Source organism: Impatiens glandulifera, chromosome 9 (assembly GCF_907164915.1).
Source record: "Impatiens glandulifera chromosome 9, dImpGla2.1, whole genome shotgun sequence".
Classification (NCBI taxonomy): Eukaryota; Viridiplantae; Streptophyta; class Magnoliopsida; order Ericales; family Balsaminaceae; genus Impatiens; species Impatiens glandulifera.
Genome location: NC_061870.1, coordinates 26,619,892 through 26,645,991, shown reverse-complemented (window position 1 = coordinate 26,645,991; position 26,100 = coordinate 26,619,892). Strand labels below are relative to the sequence as shown.

At 27.5% G+C, this 26,100-nt stretch overlaps 2 protein-coding genes and 1 pseudogene across 3 annotated transcripts; 1 reads left to right on the top strand and 2 right to left on the bottom strand.

Moving 5' to 3' along the window:
• Positions 1-453: 453 nt before the first annotated feature.
• LOC124915046 (cytokinin hydroxylase) lies at positions 454-9,701 on the bottom strand. Of its 2 annotated transcripts, XM_047455694.1 has the most exons (7): positions 9,669-9,701; positions 8,448-8,463; positions 2,905-3,135; positions 2,599-2,825; positions 2,282-2,523; positions 1,783-2,188; positions 454-873 (listed from the first exon to the last, which is right to left on the bottom strand). In XM_047455694.1, exons 1-7 carry the CDS (start codon positions 9,699-9,701, stop codon positions 454-456), a joined length of 1,575 nt encoding a protein of 524 aa, XP_047311650.1. The 2 variants fall into 2 exon arrangements, with proteins under 2 accessions (XP_047311650.1, XP_047311649.1); XM_047455693.1 differs by lacking the exons at positions 8,448-8,463; positions 9,669-9,701 and having other exon boundaries at positions 2,905-3,187.
• LOC124913726 lies at positions 4,711-5,386 on the top strand (annotated as a pseudogene).
• A 14,708-nt stretch (positions 9,702-24,409) lies between the features above and the next one.
• On the bottom strand, positions 24,410-25,975 carry LOC124914499 (3-ketoacyl-CoA synthase 5-like). Its single transcript, XM_047455060.1, has one exon. The coding sequence runs from the start codon at positions 25,925-25,927 to the stop codon at positions 24,431-24,433; it is 1,497 nt and encodes a 498-aa protein (XP_047311016.1). The 5' UTR covers positions 25,928-25,975; the 3' UTR covers positions 24,410-24,430.
• Between the last annotated feature and the right edge of the window lie 125 nt (positions 25,976-26,100).

The following is a 26,100-nucleotide window of genomic DNA, read 5'->3' as shown; positions in this document are numbered from 1 at the left end:
TTTTGTATGATTTTTAAACTATTATCATTTATATATATTATATTGATTTAAACAAAAATATTATAAAGGACAAAATTTGGACAAAATAATATAATTTCAGCCTAGACACAAACATGCATGTGAAAACTAGTTTAATACAAGTCATCCATTAACAATACAACAATACAAATAAAAATGTTCTGATTATTTTCCCAAAAATCCAATGTCTTAAGCTTGGAACGATCACCTCCTCGGTTCTGTACTTAATTATAAACTTGATACTCGATTATCCAAGTCAAAAACTCTTTGAAATTGCTTAAATCACTAGAGAAAAATGGCACAAAACTTCTCTCAAAAGGTTATTATTAGAAGATGGTAATAGGGATAGTTATAAAATAAAATAAATACGAACAAGAACTATCTCTAGACCAACTGAAAAAAATAAAAATGTAACAAAGATCTTGTCCGACCCATTTATGGATGGATGGGGGTCAAGCACACTTGCACCCCGTACTTAGGTTTTATGGTGAGGACCACGACCGGGGCATGACGATAATTATCAGATATGGTGAAGCTGAATCGCGAAATCAACATGGCCAATATGATTTTGGCCTCCATCATGGCAAATGACTGACCAACGCAGTTTCTTGGACCCGACGCAAAAGGGATGAACCGGCCAGGGATGTAGGACTTGGATGCGAACCGGCCCGGGTTGAACTCATTCACATCTTTTCCCCATAGTTCCTCACTATGGTGGATGGCTAGAACCGGAATCCATATCGATAGGCCTTTAGGGATATGAAGATCTCCCAACTTTAGATCTTCAAAAGCCATTCTAGGCAACACTGTTGCTGGTGGATATAGCCTAAGTGACTCGTTAATTACCATATGTAACTGCATTAAAGACATGATAATAATAATAAAATAAGTAACATATTAGTAATTAAATTGAATTAGAAAATAAAGCTTTCTTCCACTACTAATTTCAAAATGAAATATGTTCCCCACAGTTCACACCACACCCAACTGGTCCATTTCAACTTTATATAAATAAATATAATTAATGGGAATGTTATCCCTTATTATTTAAATATAACTAAGCCACTAACTATCTTATTAACACAAAAGGAAAGAACAAAAAAAATATATCTGCAGTTTGACTATAGAATAATGAAAAGACAATATCCTTTAAACTATTTTTATATATTAAACATTGACAAATGTAATTTTAAGAATACTAGCTGAAATGATATAGTTTTTGTTTTAAACAATAATTATCCAAAAAATATATTGAATTTTAAAAATATGCTTATTTTCATAATGCATTCAACATTTATAAAAAAAAAAAATATAACTTCACATTACAAAATTTATTTATTTATACTAATTTTAGTTTATTACAAAATAATTACATTTTATGTAAATTGAGATGAAATTATAAATGATAATTATAACAAATTATTTTTTATCTCATAATAATATTAAATTTGTTAAATCAATCAATATATAATTATATAACTTCTTTACTTAAAAACACATTAATTAAATATTTTTTTGTATATAGAATTATCAACATTATACATATTCACAATTATTTTATGTAAATTTTATAAAACTTTTATATATTGATCATATTTGTTTCTATATCTAAATTAAATTATTTAGTTTTGAGATAAATGTAGTTTATTTTGATTGATGTTTTTTGAAAGTTGGTTGACCTAATTTCAACGGTCAAAATAAAATCTTTAACCAACCATTAAAATTTATTGATGAAAAAAAAAGGTGGTTTAGTGTTTTATATACCAATGAGAGTTTAGAAAGATGTTCAATGGAGATTGGTCCGCCATTGGAGACCTGTTTGACCTCTGCTCGGACCTTATCCTGCCACTTAGGATTACTGGCCAAAAGCATGACGGTCCAAGTAAGGAGGAGAGCCGTTGTATCATGGCCGGCAAAGAAGAATGTCTTACATTCATCCATTATAATCTGCAAATTTAAATTGAAACCGTTTCCTCGCGTTTGCGATTGCGTTTGCGTTTGCGTTTGCTTCTGCATCTCATTAAGCAACATCCCCAACATGTCGTCTCCATAGCTTTGGCTTCTTCCTACCTCTGCACATTCTTTTCTACTCTGTATTATCTCCATTAACAATCTTTCCACTTCCATTTTCAATGACTTTATCTCCCTGTTATACTTGTTTGGAAAAAACCTACCAAAAATGGTCACATTATTATGTAAAACCCGAAAAAGATGCAGTTTTTACGTTTACATTTGAGTTATCCTTATTATTAAAAAGAATTACCGGCTGCCAGGTAAACAGAGGTTGCGGCTTGCTTGGGCGACCAGATGCTGAAGATCAGTGAGCAACTGAAATATCTGTTTACCCTTCTCATAACTGCTGTTAAACTCTGTTCTTGATATGATGTCGGCTGTTAATTTCGTCATATATGCTCCAATCTCGATCTCATTTTTCCCTGATTCGACCTCTATTCCAAGTGATTCTATAATATGTTGTGTGCATTCTGCCATGTATCCAGCATAACTCTGTTTTCGAGTTTCAATTTATGTAAAAAGGATGAATGATTTCCCAATTAAGTAAATATATATATATATATATACCTTGAGTTTATCACCAATGAAGGCGGGTGCCACGATGTGGCGCTGGTGTTGCCAGTGGTGTCCATTGGCCATCAGTAATCCCCGACCAATAAAATGTTTAGCCCCCTGTTGTTGTTGCCATGATTTTCCTGCTTTTGTACTGTATTTTGTCATCAGTTCTTTTATCATATCCGTGTCCGTTATACATAGTCTTGGCTCAGTCCCATTCCAATATATGAATCTCTTTCCTGTTATGATCTAAAAAAACATTAATAAAACAAGTACAATTGGAGGTGGAAACAGGGAGATATGGATGGTGATGCTGACCGTGAATGGAGGACCAGGCGACGTAATGGGGAAGAAGACGGGAGACGATATCATGGGTGATGGAAGGCATGTCGGAGGAAGTTGATTTGGAGATAAGGGCGGCCATGTCTAGGATGTTTCCTAGGATTAATCGAGGTTTTGGTCCACAAACGCCTTGTTTCTCCATCGTCCTCTTGATTCGTCTCGGCGTTAGCCAGTAAAACCATAGCGTATCGTAAGCGATTCTAATTACTATTAGGAATGGAAGCAGAGAAAATAGAGAAAGTAAAGAAACAGTTGACATTTGTGTTAGGAATGTTTTGTATAAACCACTCTATGTTCACACATTGTCTTCATGTTTGTTAATATATATATATATATATACCTTGGGCCTTGTTTGATCTGAGCTGATTTGAAAAACAACAAGTTTTTTTAATAGAGAAATATGTTATTGAAGAGTAATAAACTTCAATAGATTGCCTCAGGTTCACCGTGGTTCATTACTTTTTTGGAATTATTTCCAATATTTGGGTACATATATTATTTAATAATTATATATTAGTTGTTATCATAATTAAGATTAAAGCCTAATTAATGTGATTTATTAAAGTATAAAGATTATGAGCTTATTTAGACATCTATAATAAATATGGGGACATATTTGTGTAGAAGCAGAAATATCATTTATTATTTTGTTGATGGACCGAATAATAAATGGGTATATTAGGGCTAGGTCCCCAACCCATATAGATAGTCTACCGATTTGTTTCTCTCATCAAACAATAAAGTTTCTATTCATCTCTCAATAACACTAAAGAAAGGCTATCGATATAGGGTTAGAAGACTTAAAACCCACCCACATCAGACATTCCGATCCAGGTCCAGATCCAGAACAAGAAGATCCACATTCAGGTCCAGATCCAAGATCAAGAGAAGATCAAGAAGAAGAGAAAAACGACTTAATGAACCGTTCTTCATTCAAGATCCAGGTACGTTTTCGCAATTACAGTTTATCTGAATTTATCGACATAGAGTATGTAAAAATAATAAATAACGGTTTATTAAACCGTTAATTAGTTAGTAACTAATTAGTTAGTTTTGTTAATTAGTTAGTATTGAACTCCTATAGATATGTAATTGTTTGAATAATAACTTTCAATAATACAATTTCAGTTTACACTTCTTCTTCTTCAAGATTTTAACATGGTATCAGAGTTTCAAGGTTAACGATCTTGGAGAGTTTTCCGCTGCCTCTGTTGGTGGCCGGAACAGCCATTGATGGAGGGCTTTATTCTATTATTACTATTAAAGAAAAGTTAGAGGAAGCTTTAGTAGGAAAGAAATACTAGAAAAAGTAGAGAAATGGTTAGCAGCTTGTGAAGAAGAGGACTGGCTTGAGGAATATAACAGGGATGATAACCGCTACAATGTTGGGAGGGGTGCTCATCTCATTTTGAAACGTGCAGAGAAAGCTCGTTTGTTGGTTAATAAAATTCTCGCAACGGTTGAGGCATTGGTTGCAAAAGTGAGGGCGTGGAATGATGAGAAACAAGTTGAATTTTTATACGATGGTGCCAATCTTCTTACCATGCTTGAGCAATATACTATATCCAAGGAAGAGAAGGAGAAAGAATCTCAGAGGCAGAGAGAAGAGAAGAAACTCGAGGGAAAAATGCGAGCGAAACATGAAGTTCTTTACGGGTCTAAACCAAGTCCATCCATGAGTGGAAAAAAGGCTTCAGGTACATCAGTTGGATCTTTATATAACAAAAGATACTCAATTCAACCTGCTCTTCTTCAATCAACTCCATCCATTTCTGGACAGAAATGGTGGGTTTGCGTTTCCCTTTCTTGTTTTCTCAGCCCCGATCAAGAATCCACCACCCAGATTTCCCTCTTTCTCTTCTTCCGTCGTTGCCTGTACCCTCGTCGGAGCCGGCACCGTCGCCGCAGTTTCCATTTCCAAGAACTCATCTAATCCATTCCTACAAAATACCCTCAACTTCTTCTTCTCCAATTTCTCTCCCAACAACCCTGTTTCATCTGTGTGGGGCTCTTTATCCCTAGCTTCAGATTCCCCGCCTGTCACTCAGACCAGAACAGGAATGGCATTTCCGTCGGTCATTGGGAATTCTCAGCGACTTCTTGGAGTTGGGATGAGGAAGAAATATCTCATGGGATTGAAGAATATCGATGTATACTCATTCGGGGTTTATGCTGATGATGGAGATATAAAGGAAGTTCTTGCATCTGTTTCTGGTTCTCAAGTGAATGGACAAAAGACATTGATTGAGGATATAATGGAAAATGATATCAGGACGACTGTTAGACTCCAAATAGTTTATGGAAGATTAAGCATTGGTTCTGTTCGTAGTGCATTTGCCGAATCTGTTGGAAATAGACTGAAGAAATTTAGTGGATCAGATAACAAGAATTGCTTAACAGCTTCACATCTCAGTTTAAAGATGAATACAAGGACTCAAAGGAAAAGAATGTTATATGAGCTTCTTTGAAAAATGATTGTGGATGTAAGGACAGCTTTTGTCAATCTTCAAGCTGTAGAGTAAGATTCCCTTGCAATTGTCGAAAGAGGTTAGTCGACATGATTCACCAATACCAAAAAGAAGGCTAAATTGGCTTTTTTTAAAAGAAAAAAAACTAAAGCTGCAAAGGTTGAAAGCTGGCGGCTAATGAACAAAAGACCATTCATGATGATTGTTGTGGATTGGACTAACGAAGATTGAACTATCTATATCGGGTAGTTCGAAGAAAAAAAAATAGAGCTGGCTGAAATATTGGCTTGCTCGGCTGTCTACGATGAGTAGCGAAAAAAAAATGGAGCTTGCTGAATTGGGTTTGCTCGGTTGTCTAAATTGGATAGCTAAAAAAAAATGAAGCTTGCTGAATTGGGCTTGCTGAAGACGATGGCTGCATGATCGCAGTTTAATGTTTCATCGACTTGTTTTGTCAAGGTGAAACTTTGTTTCTACTACGTTTCTCCTTGAGGGGAGGATGTAAAAATAATAAATAACGGTTTATTAAACTGTTAATTAGTTAGTAACTAATTAGTTAGTTTTGTTAATTAGTTAGTATTGAACTCCTATATAAGAGAGATATGTAATTGTTTGAATAATAACTTTCAATAATACAATTTCAGTTTACACTTCTTCTTCTTCAAGATTTTAACAGAGTATATAGATTTTAGATTTAAGAATTAAAGATTTAGATTAAATATTCTAATAAGTGGTATCAGAGTCTTCTCTATGTCGATCTATTGAGATTTAAATTTATAAGAATTTTTTAAGAATATGAACGAACATTTTTTTTTATATATGTTCTTGATCTAGTTCAGCCAGAATCGATAAAGAATAGATTTGACGATTGACTTAGAAATGACAATCGATAAAGAATAGATTTGACGATTGACTTAGAAATGACAATAACTGATACATATGTTATACGAAGTTTTGAAATCAGATTTAATTAAGAAAAAGAAAGAAAACATATTTATTGATGAATGAAAAGGTGTCTTACATATAATTAAAGATAAATCAATTTGTATATTATATATATTTTGATCACATATATGTATTTGATTTGGAAATTTAGAGATATGTTTAAAATTAATTATAAAAATATGTTAAAGTTTCATATTTTGATTTCATTCATATGATTATTTGGTTTAGGAAGATGAAAGGTTTATATGATGAAATAATAATAATAATTATTATTAATCTTTGAATGAATGAAAAAGAAAATAATCTTTTCATATTTTTTTAATTATTTTATTATTATTTCTCTTAACAACAAATTTATCTAATTAGTTAGATATATAAAGAATATTGAAGAACTAATATTTAAAACATACATAAGGAATCAAGATAATGAATCAGGATAATGCATTATATAATATGCATTTATTGTCAAGAAATAAAAGAATACATATTTTCTTAATTATTATTATTTTTTTAATAATAATTAAGGCACCATACGTATCTATTTCAATGTAACGGTGGAGAACAAGAAATCAAATTTATAATTTAATTAAAGTATTAGTTATTTATTAATTAAAAATTATAATTAAGTAAGGAATTCAATTTTTTCTTATAACTAATTAAGGAATTTAATGTTTTAAGAATAATAATTAATTATTATTATTATTATTAATTAAGGAATTACTTATATATTGAGGAATTATGTGACCGTGAACTGTTTAAATTTGTTCAAATTCTAATTAAATTTATTTTATATAATTTAATTAAGATATTAATTACTTATAATAATTAATGTATAGGTATAAGAATAACGTTGGTATATAAACGAATTATTATTAATCAAAAATAATAATAAGGAATTATATATATAATTATTATTAATAAAAAAAATAATAAAGAATTATATATATAATTATTATTAGAGAGATTTGATAATAATAAGGAATTATATATATAATTATTAATAAAGGGATTTGAAGAGTTATATATATAATTAAGAAATTAAGATATGAATATTTAATTAAGAAATTTAATTTTAAAATAATAATTAATTATTATAATTAATTAAGGAATTCAGATTTTTTTAATTAATTATAACTAATTATTAATTAAATAATTAAAATAATAATAATTATTTTAATTGGTTAAATATTAAGTAAATGCTAATATATTAATATATTCATATAAAATTAAGAATAAAGTTGAAATATTTTATAAAAATAAAAATTAAGAATTATGAAATAAAGTAAATTAAGAAATTTAATATATATATATATATATATATATATATATATATATATATAAATAAGTATTATGATTTGAGAATTAATTAAAGAAAGATATACATATTTATATTTACCTTAATTTATAACTCAATTTATATTTACCTTAATTTATAACTCAATTAAGATATTTATTATTTATGTTATTCAGACTAAAGAATAAAGAGAAAGAAAATATTTATTATTATTATTATTTATTAATAATAATAATTTATAATTAAAGAATAAATAAAAATATCAACAAATCTATATATATATATATATCGTGTTGATTGATATTAAGAAATAATTGAGTGATTAGTAAAATCACAATTATTTGTTTTGTGTAACACATATAGAATTTATGCAATTTTGATATATAAAATAATATTCGGATTTTGGTATTAATAACACATTCAAAATTTGGTACAATTTTAGGCCCACTTAAATTTGTAATTATGCGGTTGTTAATCGGACCAAAGGAAGGTTAATAATTGGTCGGATTGCAAATTTAAATAATGTACAAATTATTAATTTATAGAACATATTTGTTTTATAAGATTAAGACGGTTGTGTTTATAACTATGCGATTATTAATCGGACAAAAGGAAGTTTAATAATTGGTTGAGTATGTACATAAGTTATTAATTTATTAAATCAATTAATTGAAACAACATCCTACCAAAGTAGGCTCTCTTGTGTAGGTTAATATGTTTTATAAATTAAGAAGGTAGTGTGTATGTAATTCATGCGGTTATTTAATCGGCCCAAAGGAAGATAAATAATTGGACAGAATAACATTATGCACATGTGGTAATAAATATGTAACAATTATTCGGTGTGCCATGTGAATAATTGGACTATCCAAAGATAACCAATTGTTTGACATGACTTATTGTTAATATTTGATTACTACAAAAGAGTACCGTTTGCAAGTTAATATTTAATGTTCAAAAACTAAATATTAATGTTGCGTTTGGTATCTTATGATGAGACGCACTATTATTTTGAATTTATGTGATTATTAAAATTTTGTTAGTATGGTTGTTCATTTGTTTTGCTATCTAATTAAGTTAACACTTCTGCTTATACGGATTTTTCTTGTCAACATCTTAAGTTCATTTTATATGATGAAAATTTTAAGGCGTATCTAGAATTTGTTATTTTTTTGTAAGAATTATATCTAAAAGGGTTAAAATTGCTAAGGTTATTATTAGAATAAAGATTTCATAAAAAAAATAAACCATATGTTTTATTTTGTTTCAAAATTAAATGCATTAAAGTTAGAGTTACACTAATGTATTCTCATGCATCTAATTTGGATTTTCTTATTCACACTTAAGTTAATTGATGTGAATTGTCGTCTCTATATGAACTCACATCATATTGTGTGTAAGAAAATAAAAGATTGAAACAAAAATAACATAAATAATGTTTACTTAGCAAATAACTTAAAAGATAATAAAGAAATGAAGTTGTAAGAATTGCAAATGTTGCACCTAAAAGAAATTTACTAAAGAAAATGGTGCATAAAAGATACATATTACAATTTATTTTTTTTGTTTGTTCTAAGAGTAATTTAACTTTAGTACTCATACACATTTGATGGTAAACTTCATTATTACTATATAAAGTAAATGTGTTGATGTACGGTTGAGTTAGTTGTCAAAAGTCAATTGATGGTGAAAGAAACATCGGTGTAGGCATTGACAATTCATATTAAAGATGAAGAAATAAAGAACTACTTTAGATACTCTTTATTTGGAAACAAACATTTATGGAATATCTTCATGTAATTGATTCATTTGGAAGGAAGAATTAAGAATTACAACTTATATATGGAATAAAAATTCAACTAAAACAACTAGTGAATTCTTTTGGGGTTGTCTAGTTAAGGTCAGGCCTTATAGGTCTAAAGAAAATAAACTATACTAAAGAATTGCTAGATGTTAATTATTGGATATTCTGAAAGATCTAGAGACAAATTTAGTCTCATAAGTACTTCAAGATTAGCCTTGAAAATAAATATATACATAATACTCCTTAGTATATTCAAGATCATTTGAAGGATCAATGTATGTTCAAGATTATATGAATCAAGAAATTAAGTATATTTATGAAGTTGGACAAATACTTGAAGGATCCTAGTTTGGATCATTAAGAAAGCAACCAAACAAATAATGTGACATTTTAAGAACAAAACATTACATACTCATATAGTGAGTCGAATCGGATAGAGATCATTTGGTATTTTGATTCGAATTTTGTTGGATACCAAAACAGTCAGAAATTCGTGCCACATAATTTTAGTTTAATTATTAGTTTAAAGAATTAATTCTTGTAAGAGTGTTAAACAGACACTAGCATTATTTCAACATGATTGCAGGATTTATTAGGTGTTTTGTGGCATCCAATTAAATAATTTGACTGCAAAGTTTTGTCACGGGGTTGCAAATTATGAATGATATAGAAAGACCAATAAAGATATTATGTGATAATAATTTGCAGTTCTTTTACTTTAAGAGTAATATGAGTTCGACTAAGTCGGACTATTTGGAAAATAAAGAATTCAGAATGTTTACTTATCTATTGAGCATATTTGGACAAACTCTAAAATTACGGATCAGTTCTCTAAATATTTGTTATCCGAGGTCTTTCATGAATATATTGTTCATATGGATATTGCATATTTAGATGATATACAGTTTTAGTGGGAGTTTGTATTGTGATGCTTGTATAGATATAATTTGAAATTTATGTGCACATTAAAGAATCAGTTTCCAAAGAAATTAAAGATTTAATTTTTAAAGAAATCAAGATTATAAAGTTATTCAGATTGATCTCTATAAGAAATAAAGGAGGACCAGTTGGTATTAAACATGTTAAAGATCACACTACATGTTAATCCACACTACACACCCATGTTTAATCTATGTCATTTGATTGTATTGACATATGTGACTATTGAGGGTTTAGTTACGAACTAATGTAACAAAAATCACTTTAATCCTATGTTGATATAATTGATGGACGAGATTGATATAGATGTATTTGGAAATGATAACAATATTTTGAGCTCTTAAGATTATAATATACAATTGAAGAAAATATTATATAATCTAAGTGGGAGATTGTTGAAATTATTTCCAATATTTGGGTACATATATTATTTAATAATAGTATATTAGTTGTTATCATAATTAAGATTAAAGCCTAATTAATGTGATCTATTAAAGTATAAAGATTATGGACTTATTTAGACATATATAATAAATATGGGGACATATTTGTGTAGAAACAGAAATAGCATTTATTATTTCGTTGATGAGCCGAATAATAAATGAGTATATTAGGGTTAAGTCCCCAACCCATATAAATAGCCTACCGATTTGTTTCTCTCATCAAACAATAAGGTTTCTGTTCATCTCTCAAGAACACTAAAGAAGGGCTATCGATATAGGGTTTGAAGACTTAAACCCCACCCACATTAAACATTCCGATCCAGGTCCAGATCCAGAACAAGAAGATCCACATTCAGATTCAGGTCCAGATCCAAGATCAAGAGAAGATCGAGAAGAAGAGAATAACGAAGAACGGTTTAATGAACCGTTCTTCATTCAAGATCCATGTACGTTTCCGCAATTACAGTTTATCTCAATTTATCGACATAGAGTATATAGATTATAGACTTAAGAATTAAAGATTTAGATTAAATATTGTAACATACTTTGCTTACTATCACCGAATTAGAGTTAACAAGACTTTAGGGGGTGATCAATCCGGACCTATTTTTTATTTTATTAATCATTCTCCGGATTTACTACTGTCCAAATAATAGGTTTGTAATCGTTTCTTATTTTTAGGTTTAGTGCCATTTTTATTTTATTGTTTTCATATATATCATATTTTGTTATTATTTATTTTTATCATTTTTAATAAACATTTACCATATTAAAAAAATAAAAAATAAAGAAACTTTAATGTTTTAGTAAAAAAGAAGTTTAACTTTTTTTTATTTTGTCAACAAATTAAATTAAGTGACTGGTTTAATGTTGAAAACTTTATTGTAAAATGGGTTAGTATGCATGAATATCTATTTGAATTGTAATAATATTTTAAGAATATATGTTGTAAGTAATTAATAATGTCCTTACAAAAGAAAGTGAGAGTGTGAAAGTGAGAATAACTTACTACATTTAAAAAAATAATTAATAATGTCAATGGTTATATATATATATATATATAATTAAAATGGAAATGTCTGTTTTTGTTTTCACATTAAGAGTATTCTCGAATATACATAAATTATTTGTCAATTAATCAAGGATAATTATGTGTAATTGTTTTTAGAAAAAATGAAATGTTGATAATTTAATTACTTCAATTTATTTAAATCTTTATCGTTTAAGTACATTAATACTTTTATATATATATATATATATATATAAAATGATGTTTAATTTTTAAAGTTTCTGAATTGTCGGGTCGATAGCTGTAATTAATTTGGACATATATATGACAGTAAATGGATACTTGGATCGGATTTTGGGTTGATCCGCCCATAAACTTAAAACGGTTAAAAATAAAATAAAAAATGCTATATGTATATTTCGAACTTAAAACTTAACAAAAACAAGTACAATCATTTAACCAATTAGGCTAATAATATTTTATTTAATTCAACACCAAATTAGATGAAAACATGACATTTTAACAATATAAGTTCAATTTTTAAACTAACTAATCTATATATAGATAATGATGCTTAATTTTTAAAGTGTCTAGATTGTCGGGTCGAGAGTTGTTGTTAATTTGGATATATATGTCAGAGTAGATGGATACTTGAGTCGGATTGTGAGTTGACCCGCCCATAAATTTAAAACGGTTAAAAATAAAAATAAAAATGATATATGTATGTTTCGAACTTGCAACTTAACAAAACAAATACAACCATTTAACCAACTAATCTAATAACACTTTATATTTTAAATTCAACACCAAATTAGATGAACGCGAGACATTTTAACAATATAAGTCAACTTTTTAACTAACTAATATATATATATATATATAATGATATATAATGATGTTTAATTTTTAAAGTGTAATTGAGATGTGGTTTGCCGAGGGATAATAGGCCGGTATCAATTAAAAGTGGTTAAAAGAATATGAATCAAATATTTGATTGACCAAAGTGTGAGGTCACAATGTTAAATATTAAAAAATATGAATCAAATAATTGATTGACCAAAGTGAAAGTGTAAGGTCACGAGATAAGAGGTTCATTCGGAAAAAATATGTGATGAGATATGTGAGAAGGTAAGTTGTTTTACCGAAGTGAATATAATGTGGAATGAGAGCGTTATATTTTTATTTTAATATATTATTCGTGATTTATTAAAAAATTTAAACATTGAATGCATATGATTATTATTTTTTTTTATTAAACTTTTTTATTTATATTTTTATCTGTGTGAATCGCACGAAAATTTTCCTAGTAATAAGTAATGTTAAACCTTAATAGATAATTTATATGATTATTCAAAATCTAACTTACAAAATATATATATATATATATATACACGTACAAAATTATAAAATTATTTCAACAATCATAAATGGTATAGCGGTTAAAGTGTAAACATTTCATACTAAAGACTAATGTTCGGTGCGCGAATATTGGTAGATGAAGCGAGAATGTTGACTTGAGTAAACCAAACATTTGTGAGAAAACCTAATCAAAATCATTATAGATATAAAAAATATAAAATTTTAAATGAATTTGTTAGATGATTTTTTTAATATTTTTATTTTTTTAAATAAGTATATAATAATAAGTAATATTAGACCCATTAGAACTTTATATTTGATTGATAATTTGATCTAAAAGAAGTAATTATTATATGTGAGTGCGCGATTATTGATAGATGAAGCGAAAACGATAATATTGGCTTGAGTAACCAAACATTTGTGAGAAAACCTTAAGGTTCGTCCATTGAGGAAATGTCGGTTTGAGTAAAACAAACCTTGGTGATACCTAATGGTTTATACCTAAAGGTGTAATCGAATGCTTAAGAATGCACCCTCGAATTTGGTTATTAAATAATCAAAATCATTATAGATATAAAAATACAAAAACTTAAATAAATTGGTTAGATATTTTTTTAATATTCTTATTTTTTCAAATAAGTATATAATAATAAGTAATATTAGACCCATTAGAGAACTTCATATTTGATTGGTAATTTGATCTAAAATTCAATGTAAAGATTTATTTTTATCGAAACTTATGAATGTTTTCAATTTATATAATTTTGAGTATGTTTAAAAACTAACAAAATAATTTTAAATAAAATGAGTGAATAAATGTAAGTTTTATCATATTTTTTTAATAATTAAATAAAAAAATATTGAATTAAATTATAAATCACATTTTAACGTAATTTTTTTTCTGGATTTTTATATTATTCTTCGTGCAAATGCACGGACTACATACTACTATACTAGTGAGAGATAATTAGAGATTGTTTAAAACTTTAGATTGAGATCACAAATAAGTCGAAGTTTATTTTGATGGAATATTAGATTTTTTTAAATTAAAATTTTAACTATATTTTTGTTTTACCATATTATAACTATTATTTTATTTTATTTTTTATATAAAAGGATAAGATATTATATAATAAAAAATTATTAATTAACTAACCTAATAACCTGGATATTATGAATATTAGTAATAAACACAAAATGCTAAAATGTTCGAAGTGAAATAACGAGTAATAGGAGACTAATTAAGAAATGTTTGAAATAAAATAATGAGTAAAATGAGATTAATTGAGAAGTGTTTGAAATGAAATCACAATATTAATAAATTTTAAATTTATTTTGGATAGTAAAAAAATGATTAATATTATTTTTTAAAGTCAAATGAATATTAATTTTTTTACTAATTCTTTTAAAAAATAAAAATTTAATTATTTTTTTATTTAATATATTTATATATAAATAATATTTTATTTATATTTTTGGCTGTGCATTTAAGCATCATAGCGTATATTAATACTTTATCGGTTAAAGTATAGTACGTAATAGATAAGTTTATCAATTAATTATATCAATTAGTTCTTATCTTCAACAATATTATCCTTTAAAAAATAGTTTCCTTTCAAATGGTTCTTATCCTTATAATTTAATTACATTTGCTTTTATCTTTATCTCCTATTATATAATATTAAGACAATAATATTTCTTTTAGCTTGTTAATAATAATTATTATTAATTTTAAAATATATAGTTTGTAGCTTATTTTTCAATTATGTACCTATAGTAAATAATGTCAATTATGTTTTGGAGTTTATCCGTATAAAGGAGGTAATATTTAAATATAATATTTTGAATAGTTTAGAAATGTTAATGTAAAAAGTATTAGGAATTTTTTTTATTAAGATAATTAATTATGTTCAACTTTTATGCAAAATGAGAAATAATGAAAGAAATTATATATAATCTTTTAAGTAATAATAACTACATTTAATGAGTTTTAAACATCTTTTTTAATAAAATATAATTTCATATTAATCAAAGCGAGTGTATGTAGGGCGAGTCTATGTAAGGCTCGGGTGGTTGAAGCCCATCCCAAATTTTATTTTTTTACGGTACAAATGTCACATTACCTTTTAATTTATTGATTTTTTAAATTTAATACAATATTTAAAAAAAATTATATTTATTTATTATTATTTTATTCATAATTTTCTCGTTATTTTTTAAATTTATCCAATTTTTTAATTCTTAATAATTGGATAATTGCTTTGAGCAGTGGACTCAGATTGCCGGTTCAATTGAGATTATGTATCACATTTTCTATGTACTTATAATAAAAATATTTAATCAAACAAGGTTATTTTAGGATAAAAACCTGAAAAAAATCATTTCCTCAGAACAAGCACATAGATTCACATTTCATCACATCAATTATCATTATCCTAAGTACAATATTTAACTTTAACACAAAAAATTGTTATATCAACAACTAATTCTTAAACTTTAATAAATAGCTGAGAAATCCCTCTTTAATTTGGGTCACCCATCATTAGTAACATACCAAGTAGCAGGGCGACCATGAGAAATGGAGGAACCATTTAAAAAAGAATGGAGGCACACAAAAATAAAAAATTTATACAAATTAGTTTTTTAATGAAAATAAAATATATAATTATAATATATTATATAAAAATTTCTTAATTTATATTAAAAATATTAATATTATTGATAAGAAAGTATTTAATAAATTAATAATATTTATTTATTAATTAATTAAAGAATTAATAATTAAATTTGGGCTCACCTTTAAAGGTTAGGGCTTTGCAAAAACATATGCTGATTTTTTGTGTCACCTGAGGCTGGGCCGGGCCGGGCCGGGCTAATTGTAGCACTCTTTTGCATATTCTACATACATTTCTTTTTCCGTGTTTCTCTTTAAAATTTAAATTATTTTTCTTCATCTTCTTCTCTCCCCTCTTTGATATTAATATGTTCTAATAATTTTCTCAATCTCGAGAATCATCCATCTCGGTAAGATTACCAATTTGATTTGGTCTCTTATTTCATGATCATTAATTATGTGATCAAACTCACTCTTTTTTCAATAAATAAAATATACTATAAATACACTTTTATATACATTAATCTTTTTAATTTTATTAAGAGTTTTATAATAAAGTAATTATTTAAGAATAAATGATTTAAATTTATTATTAATTTTAATGGTTAGAACGTAGAAGAAATTATATTGAAGGTCATGTATTATACTTGTAAAAAAATAATATGATAATATAATAATTATCACAATATTATAATATTATATTGTGATAATATATTACATATATATTATTTTATATTATAATATCTCTTTTCAACTGAAAAAAATATTTGAATAATTTGAAGTTGAAAACGAGATTGTCAAATATTGATGTTATATTTTCAAGTTTGATAAACTCGTAAGTGTTCAAATTCATCTAATTACAGAATGTCAATGTGTTGACCGATAAACTAATCTCATGAGCGTTAAATGCTGAGGTGAAACAACAAGTAAAAGAACCTCCAATGTTATTCGTGAGTGTTGAGATCCATCAAACGACGGGATAATAGTGTAATAACTAAATAACCAGCCAAAAAATTTATTTGATTGGATTAACACCAACAAAAATATAGGCATTGACTACTGAAAAAAACAACAATAAAAATTTAAAAATAAGATAGTCGAAAAAAATAAAAATAACAACAGAAACATTTAAAAGAAAAAAGTTTTATTATAAAAATATAATAATAAATGATTAGAGCTTCTATCAATTACTAATGTAACCCTGGACAGTGTATAACTAAGATTTTGTGTAATAAAAAAGAAAATACCATCTTAGAATAAAAAAAATAAAAACAAGAATATAATACCATGTTAAAATAAATAAATAAAAAGATATTATATTATATGAGGTTATGAGTTACATAGATAATGAAAAAATTAATTACCTATAAAAATATGTACTAATTTTTTTTACCTCATTCTATAAAAGGTCTCGTTTGTTATCTCATGAGATCTTTTTGATATTTTATAGTATATATTTTTTTATTGCATGATTTGTTATAAAAGTTTACCTCATTTTATAAAAGGTCTCATTTGTTGTCTCATGAGATCTTTTTGATATTTTATAGTATATATTTTTTTATTGCATGATTTGTTATAAAAGTTTGAAATATAAATATTCATTCGATGAAAATTAAACTAATTAACACAAAATAAACTTTTAAAAATTTCAATTAAAACTCTAACTAAAGTTGCTTAACGAACTTAATTTCTAGGTCTTTGGGTCTTTCATAACTTTCTAACATTTTAAAATCGTAACATATTAATAACAAAATGAATGATTTGAGATAAAAAAATTATCGTTTTATTTTAGAGTGACCAGCATAATATCATATGGTAAAAAAAATCTTCAAATACTTCCAAAGATAGATTATTACTACCATTTACTATTATGTTGGAGTGTGTTGAGATGAATGACAATGTTAAGTTAATGATCTGTTTTACATTAGTAGCTTTCTAAGGTTGCAATTACACTGTAAATTTTGCACACAAAACAGAACATATTTGTCTATATTCCTTATGATTAATTCAGAATAGTGTTATATTATTAACTTAAAAATTGTAATATATTAATAACATATTATTTTCCGCCACGTCGTTAAAGATATTCACGACTTCAACTATAAAAAAAACATTACATTAATTCCTCCATAAACCCCCATATGTTTTTTTTGAGACCAAACAATAAAATAACCCTAAATGAAAACAACATTTTTAAGATGTCATAATTATTCTTAGTTTCCTACTTCCATTATAGATTTGCACTTTATCTGATATAGCTAGGGAGTAGGAGTGAGCATAATTTGGGTTTACCCAAATCCTAACCCAAAATATTAATTTGGGTCAGTTAATATGGGTTGGGTTGAGTATAGATTGGGATGAGTATGAGTTGGATTTAATTTGGATTGGGTTAGAGTTATTCAAATTACCCAAATTATATAAATTTAATTTAATTCTCTATTATTAATCCAATATAAACTAATTATTTTCAACTTTAAGTCGAACACGTTTTTGACATTTAACACGTTTTTCACACATTTTAAATATTTTTAACACGTTTTTACACTTATAACACGTTTTTTACACGTTTTCATGTTTTTAGCACGTTTAACACATTTTTTACATGTTTAACACGTTTTCACACTCATAACACGTTTTTCACGTTTAATACATTTTTTACATGTTTAATACGTTTAACGTGTTTTTGATAAGTTTAACATTTTTTTTACGTTTTTAGCACGTTTAACACATTTTTAACATATATAACATGTTAACACGTTTTTTAAAGTAGGGAGTGACATTGGTTGATTATGAATGGTTATATATAATTATGTAAGAATTCACTCTATTTTGATTTACCAATCCGTTGCAATAGAAAATGCAATTCTATTATGACTATATTTTTTAAAGAGAAATATAAAATATTTTAATATTTTGATTTATAAATTTAGTAATGGGTAAAATTAAATTAAATTATTTAAAAAATCTACCTAAATAAAATTATAATTTTACTTATTATTTTAAATGAAAAATATATATTTTACACAAATAATTTTTAATGCAATATTGTTATAGAGGTGGCCAGCTGCATATGCTAGGTCTTAGCATTTAATCCTGAACGGACTTTTATCTTCCCTATAAAGCTTCAATAAATCATACCAAAAATTTATAATGACAAAATGATGATTTTCTTTTAGTATTTCACATTCATCACAATACAAATAAATTCGGTATACTTCATGTTAACAAGGTAAAAGGTAATAGCGATGGTTTTTCATCACCATTAACCCAAAAGATGGATTCAAGTATTCAACTACGTACCTTCGTTATTGTCCTTAGCGGCATTAATTTGTCGCTTATTCCTTACTAATAATAGCGACGAATAATTCAACCATCACTAAATAGATCATTGTATCAGAATTTCGTAAATTTTTATTTATCAATAATCCTATGACTAGGAAATATTTAAAATGAAAATTACAATGGTATAGTAGACTATTGTATTATTAATCACAATTATTATTAATCTTATTATAACTTTTTATTTCAATTCCACTTTGATAAGAAACGTCAACAAAACATAACATGATAAAAAATCTTATGGCGCTCATGCATGCTCAGATGGACGGCTGGGAAAGAACATTAATTCAAAACAGCATTGAGGGTGATCGATAATTATTATCAAAAATAAAAATGAAAAAAATCCCATTTTCTCACTTTCACCTAATAAAAGTTGGCTCATTGAATGTCATTGGTATTACAGCTTTACACATCTGGATAATAATTATAATAAAAGAATATTGATACTACAAATTGAATAGTCAAGTCTTTTTCACCACCTCACCTTCCAGCTCGAGACTTGTCATCATTCTAAGGGGGTAAAAATTGATAAATTTTCGAGTAATAATTTTTACTATGTAGTACTAGATATCTTTAATATTTAATTTATTTCAACTTTTAAATATTTTTTTGTAAGGAGTTTAGTATGAACCGAGAGAGAGGGGTTGTATATATATACAAAATGAAAATTTTAAGGTTCGAAAATAATATAATAAAAAATGTTGAGTAAGATTGAAAATTGAATGGAAGATAAAAGTTTTACAATATTCAACTAAAGTTCTATTGACAAATCATTTATATTAACTTTTTTTATCATATTATTCTAGTTCTTATCGATCATTTCTCATATAATATATAATTTTCAGCCAAAAAAAAAAGAAAAAAAAAAGAGAGAAATCTTTTCTCCACCTCAAGATATACAAAATCAAATAAATGAAAGCACACAAATATCATAATGGCTTCCTAAACTCTCTACCTAACATATGAAAATCTCATTCATTGTCCACCCTTTTAACACATGCTCTCTCTCTATATATATAATATAAATTTATATATAAAAAAATTCAACTTGGAATTTTATTATTATTTTTGGATTGGTGAATTTTGTTTTAATAGATACAATAGTTTAGGTAACTGTCCATGAGATTTCAGGTTTGATTTTTGTTAGAATTTATTTCAAATTTTATTTATTTATTATTATTATTAATATACTACTCTTTCGAGAACAAAACTAAAATCTACATGGAATTGACAATAATAGAAGTCTAGATTATTATTATTAGTCTCACATGTTTTTATTCTACAATTAGTAATATTTGAATTGAAAGTTAATATTCTATATAAAAGTTAATCAAGGTCTCTAATCATTAAATAAAATATCACACTTGTAACTTAATTATAGGTTATAGGTTCAAAACTCCAGCTTTAATTATCGCATTACAAATAATCATCTTAATTAGTTTCTCCGCAACCATAATTTGCATAAAAATTCACGTCCCTAATAGTACTAGATATAAATCCGTAGGTATATAATGCTCATTTTCACATTCTCCACCAAAACTTTATTCACGTGTTTAAACTTTTACCGACGGTAAAATGTGATTTACCGACGATAATTACCGGTGTTAAAGATTCCCTTTTAATTTAGTAGTGAGATGACTTAAATATTTGAACTCCTTAAGAAAATTTTCAAATGAAGTTTTTTTTTTTTACATTCTTCTTTGGCTCATGATCTGATCAGGACACTCTTTCAAATTTTCCTCTCTTGGTCGGGATGATTGGGAGTAACAAACAACCAGATCTTTTGATTGATTTTGGATCACATATTTGCAAATCATGCACCTTTTTTAGTTACTTTCTAGATCATGGGTTTTGATGAATTGGAGATATATATGTTATGATCAAATGGGTTTGTGGTTTGAATTAGAAACGATAATAAATATGGGAGAAGTTCATATATGGATCCAATTATATTCAAAAAAAAGAAAGATGGAGGGTCAATTGTGATTCACTGATCATCATCAACAACACCATTAATTCCTCACTCATAAATGCATTAGCTAGCTTCACAGATGAACAGTCAACTTAAAATTGCCACGTTCACTTGTCATTCATTCATCCACAGACAACTTATAGCTCTCTGGCTAGCTAACACCATTAATGTACATATATGTTTAGAGAGAAGTTTATCATCAGAAAGTAAGAACCTCTAGAAGATATATATTTAATTCATTCTGTATAATAATGAATATAATTTGTGTCATTGAATTATTGAAGCATCCTAGCTATATGTGTAGATACATACATAACAATACCAAAAAAAATCAAACAAAATATTGCAAATATGTGATTGACCAAACACATATTGGAGATCATAACTCATTTTCATGTCATTTCATTCTAATTTAAATCTCTGCTTTCATTATTTTTTGAGAAGTGGGAAATTATTCATTGATCTAAAAATAAGGTTTCTCTCTTGATTAGTTAGTATGATCCAGAACATATCCTATTTTGAGGTTTATGTTTTTTTTAAGTTTAAGGTTGCTGAGTTATTTTTTTCTATTAATTTAGAAAGACAGCACAATTACCCAAAAGTAATTACTCACGCTTCAGTTTAATGTGTTCTTAGTGAGAATATAATTGAACCCATAATTTTTTTATCATTTAGGCACGACTCATGACATTTGAACTACCCTAGTTGGTTTTGAACCTTGCGAGTCATATATATCCTAGACGCATTTCTCCATTTTTCAATATTTGTGATATATTAAAAGAATAATTAATATATGTTCAAATACAAACCAACAACAAATAAAAATAAAATAATGAATGCTACATGCAGCCCAGCTGAACTTGTATAAATCTTCTATAGTTCTGTATTCCTCATAATTGAGAGAAATCACTATTTTATCGGATAGGGTTTCATAATTGTTGATAAATAAACTTCTGGATAAATGTTCATATCGATATTTATTCTCTATAAATGACTCATTTTCTCTTCATCGGTTAAATTATTAAGTCTCAAGAGTTCCCTATCGGCATTGACCTTGCTCGCATGGAGATATATTCTTTCGATTGAATGCAAAAAAATAGGGCACATGCATGCTCAAAGTTGTAAAAGGAACTTCTTCACAATACTCAGATGTATGAGGTGTCATTGGAACAGTTTGGGTCATTACTCTTATATTATAATTAAAATTTGAAGTTATTTTGAAAGAAAGAAAAATTATTGATTGGTTGATCATAGGTACTTAATTGTTTTTAAATGATTTGATGTGATATCCATCTACATGGGATGGTTATGATTTTGTGTGGATGTTTTAATTAATCATACTAGGTTTTGTTGGATTTGTTATATATAAAACTATTATATTTTAGCTAGGTGGGTGTTATTTTATTCTCCACAACTTCTGCATGTTTGAAATATGATTATTTAAATAATTAATTGTTTTTTTTTTCATACAACTTTGTTTGAAATAGGATAGTAATCAAATTATTTGAAGAAACAATATTTACACCTATAAATATATAATGATTTTTATGGAAAATATATTTTAATTGATGAAATGAATGAATTTATAATTATTTTTAAAATAAAATAAATAATTAATAGATGGTTGGGTGAATAGTTCAATTTATTTTAAATAACATCAACTATAAATCTTGTTTGATGTTGGATTATTTGAAATTTTTTTGATTTAAAAAAAAAATATTGTTTAAGAAACTTTTTGGGTTTAATTAGTTGAATTATAAAAATGTTTTTTTATATTTAAAAATGATAAAAATAAAGTAAAATTATTTTAATTTGATTAATTAATTAAAAATACTAATATTTAGAAACAAATAAGATGTGATAAGTAATTTTTTATAATAAAAATTCAAAAATACAAACATCAATCTAAATTACTTGATTTATAATATTTTACCATTTGTTGTGATTGAATCTAGTATCTTAACTGTATTTGTTTAAAAAATATTACATATTTATATTTGAATCTAGTATCTTAACTGTAGATACACTTACACTTTTTAGATAAATTTAAATTTTATTTACTATATCAGCTATATTCAATCAAAATTTTACCTTTAACCTTATATATATTGCGTCCTAAGGTAAGTTCAAAGGTTTACTAACTAGATTTGACCAACTATACTAGCCACATTTAATATATTCAACCTAACATAAATTATATATATACACTATAGTGAAATAAAAATGTAAGAATAAAATTATCTTTACACTTAATTAGGGCATCCCAAATCTTAAGGCAGTATATTTGTAAACTAATTTTAATCTACGAAATATTAATATAATAACAACTAGCATGTATCTCGTGCAAATAATAATATAAAAAACCGTAAAAAAATATAACAGTAAAATTTTTATGGGCGGGTCAAACACAATCCGACCCAAGTATCCATTTACTCTCACATATATCCAAATTAACTACAGTTCTCGATCCGACAATCCGAACTTTTTAAAAATTAAGAATCATTATATATATATATATATATATATATATATATATATATATATATATATATATATATATTCCAAACTTATTAAATACACCTAGAAAATAAATTGTTATATCTTTAATTTTTTTTTCCGTATATTATAATTTTAACTAATATATTTTGAATGCAGGGTTTCAATTATTTAAACAAAAATTACATCGGTTTTTGTATATTAGTCTCACATTCTATTGGGGGAATTGTATATCACACTTTTTAATATATATGAACTTCACTTTATTTACGGAGAATTGAATGTTTTTCAGAATGAACAAAGGTTGAGCTATTCAGTTTTTTTGAAAGCTCATACATATATATAAATATTCATATTATACATAAAAGTTTGTTCTTTTTCAATCATATATATATATATATATAACCGGATTGAAGTAATAACTTATAATATGTATTTGTTTTGCTATAAAGTTAATTTATGAAGTGAAGCATAGAATACAAGGTGTTTTTCTATTAAAAGAAATATAAGTTTTATAAAGAAATCTGTCACCAATTAAGACCTCCTTCAATAGATCAATTCATGATAACTTAGTTATTCTGACCAGCATACCCAAAAATAGTAAAAGAAAATGACTCGCCGGCAACCGGTCGCCGGTCACCGGCCATACCGTACTAGAGAACTCATCAACATGCCCTTTTCATTAATTTTTCACCTTTTTCAAGTTTCTTTACTCCTTGATACATACACAATCCAAATTTATATATTGGTAACAGTTATTTTTGTCTGTGATTCTCCATGGAATTGTAAAGCATGAATCTTTATAGAGAAAAAGAGATTTTCAAAGCTTGACGACATCTGGAATGTGTACTGGGTACCGGTCGATGCAGTCATACCAAGCTCCGTCGGTCGGAACTTTGACCGTCCGATTACATTTCCAAACAGCGCTGTTACATTTAAACCCACTTCCAAACGCAATCTGCCATACCCTATTTCCTTTCTTCATCCTCCCTTTAGATTCAATATAACTTAGCTCATACCACAACGAAGAAGACGATGTATTACCAAATCTATGAAGCGCCATTCTCGACGCTTCCACATGTTCCGCCGACAATTGTAGACTCTTCTGCAACTCATCAATCACTGCCCTACCTCCAGCATGAATACAGAAATGTTCAAACGCCTGTTTGAAATCAGGAATGTAAGGCTTCCATTTCAGGTTAAAGATTTTCCGGCCGATTAGACTGAACAAGAACAGGAGCTGCTCCGACGCTGGAAGTACCAACGGCCCTAATGTTGTAATGTTTGATTTGAGGGATTCAGCGGCAATCATCATCAGATCTTTATCAAGTCTAATTCCAACTTTCCCCTGTTCATCTTCTTCCTCAAAAACGCATTTATAAGCCTTGTCATTCCCACCCATATGAGTTCGAACGACACGAACCAAACGGTACTTCGCCTGAGTACGGTACCGGCGTTTGTTCGAAAGAAGCACGGCGGCGCCACCCATGCGAAACAGACAATTGGGAAGAAGCATGGCACGTTCCTTCCCCTGGTAATAGTTTGGAGTGATAATCTCAGTACTAACTATAAGCGCGTTTGAATTCGGATAAAGCTGGAGAAGATCGCGAGCCAAATCAACAGCAATAAGCCCGGCGCTACATCCCATACCGGACAAATTAAAGCTCTTAACATTACTCCTCAACTTATACTTATTCACAACCATAGCCGAAAGCGACGGCGTAGGCGAGAACAAACTACAATTCACGATTAACACATCGATTTCCTTAGCCTTAACCCCGGTTTTCTTCATCAAAGAATCAATCGCCGAGAAAATCACCTCTTGCGCTTCTCCACGGGAATTCTCCATGGTGGGTTTAGGTGGGATATAATGAATCGCTGGTGGTAAACATGTCTCTTCACCTAAACCCGACCGTTCGAGTATCCGCATCTGGAAATCTACTGATTTGGGACTGTCTTTAAGGATGAGTCGAGAATGTTCCATGAAAGCGGCGAATGGTACACGACAAGTGGTGGGAGGTTTGTAGCAGGCGTAATCTACTAGGTAGATTGAACGAGGTTTGGACATGTAGTAGATGGTGGAGATGAAGATTAGTATGAAGAAAGAAGAGAGTAGTTGAATTAGGTTAAAATGGAGAGAATCCCATGTCTGGATTATCTTGTCGGGTCCTAAGTTGAAGAGATGAACGATGATTGTAGACATTATCGGGATGAGGAGCAAAGGGAATATGTTGTTTACTAGGTATTGATAGACTAATTTAACATACTTCAATCTTGTGACTGAGTTGGGTAGTAACTCGGGTGATCTTGGCGGCATCTTATAAAAGATGAGTGTTTGAGATATAGAGAGAGAAAAGGAATTCTGAGTTTTGTGGGTAAAAATGGTGAGGGAGAAATGAAGGAAATATAAAGGCGGGAATGAAGAGAGAGAGATTTTGCAATGAATGAGAGACAGATGGGGAGATTAAATAAGTCTAATGTCACACAACG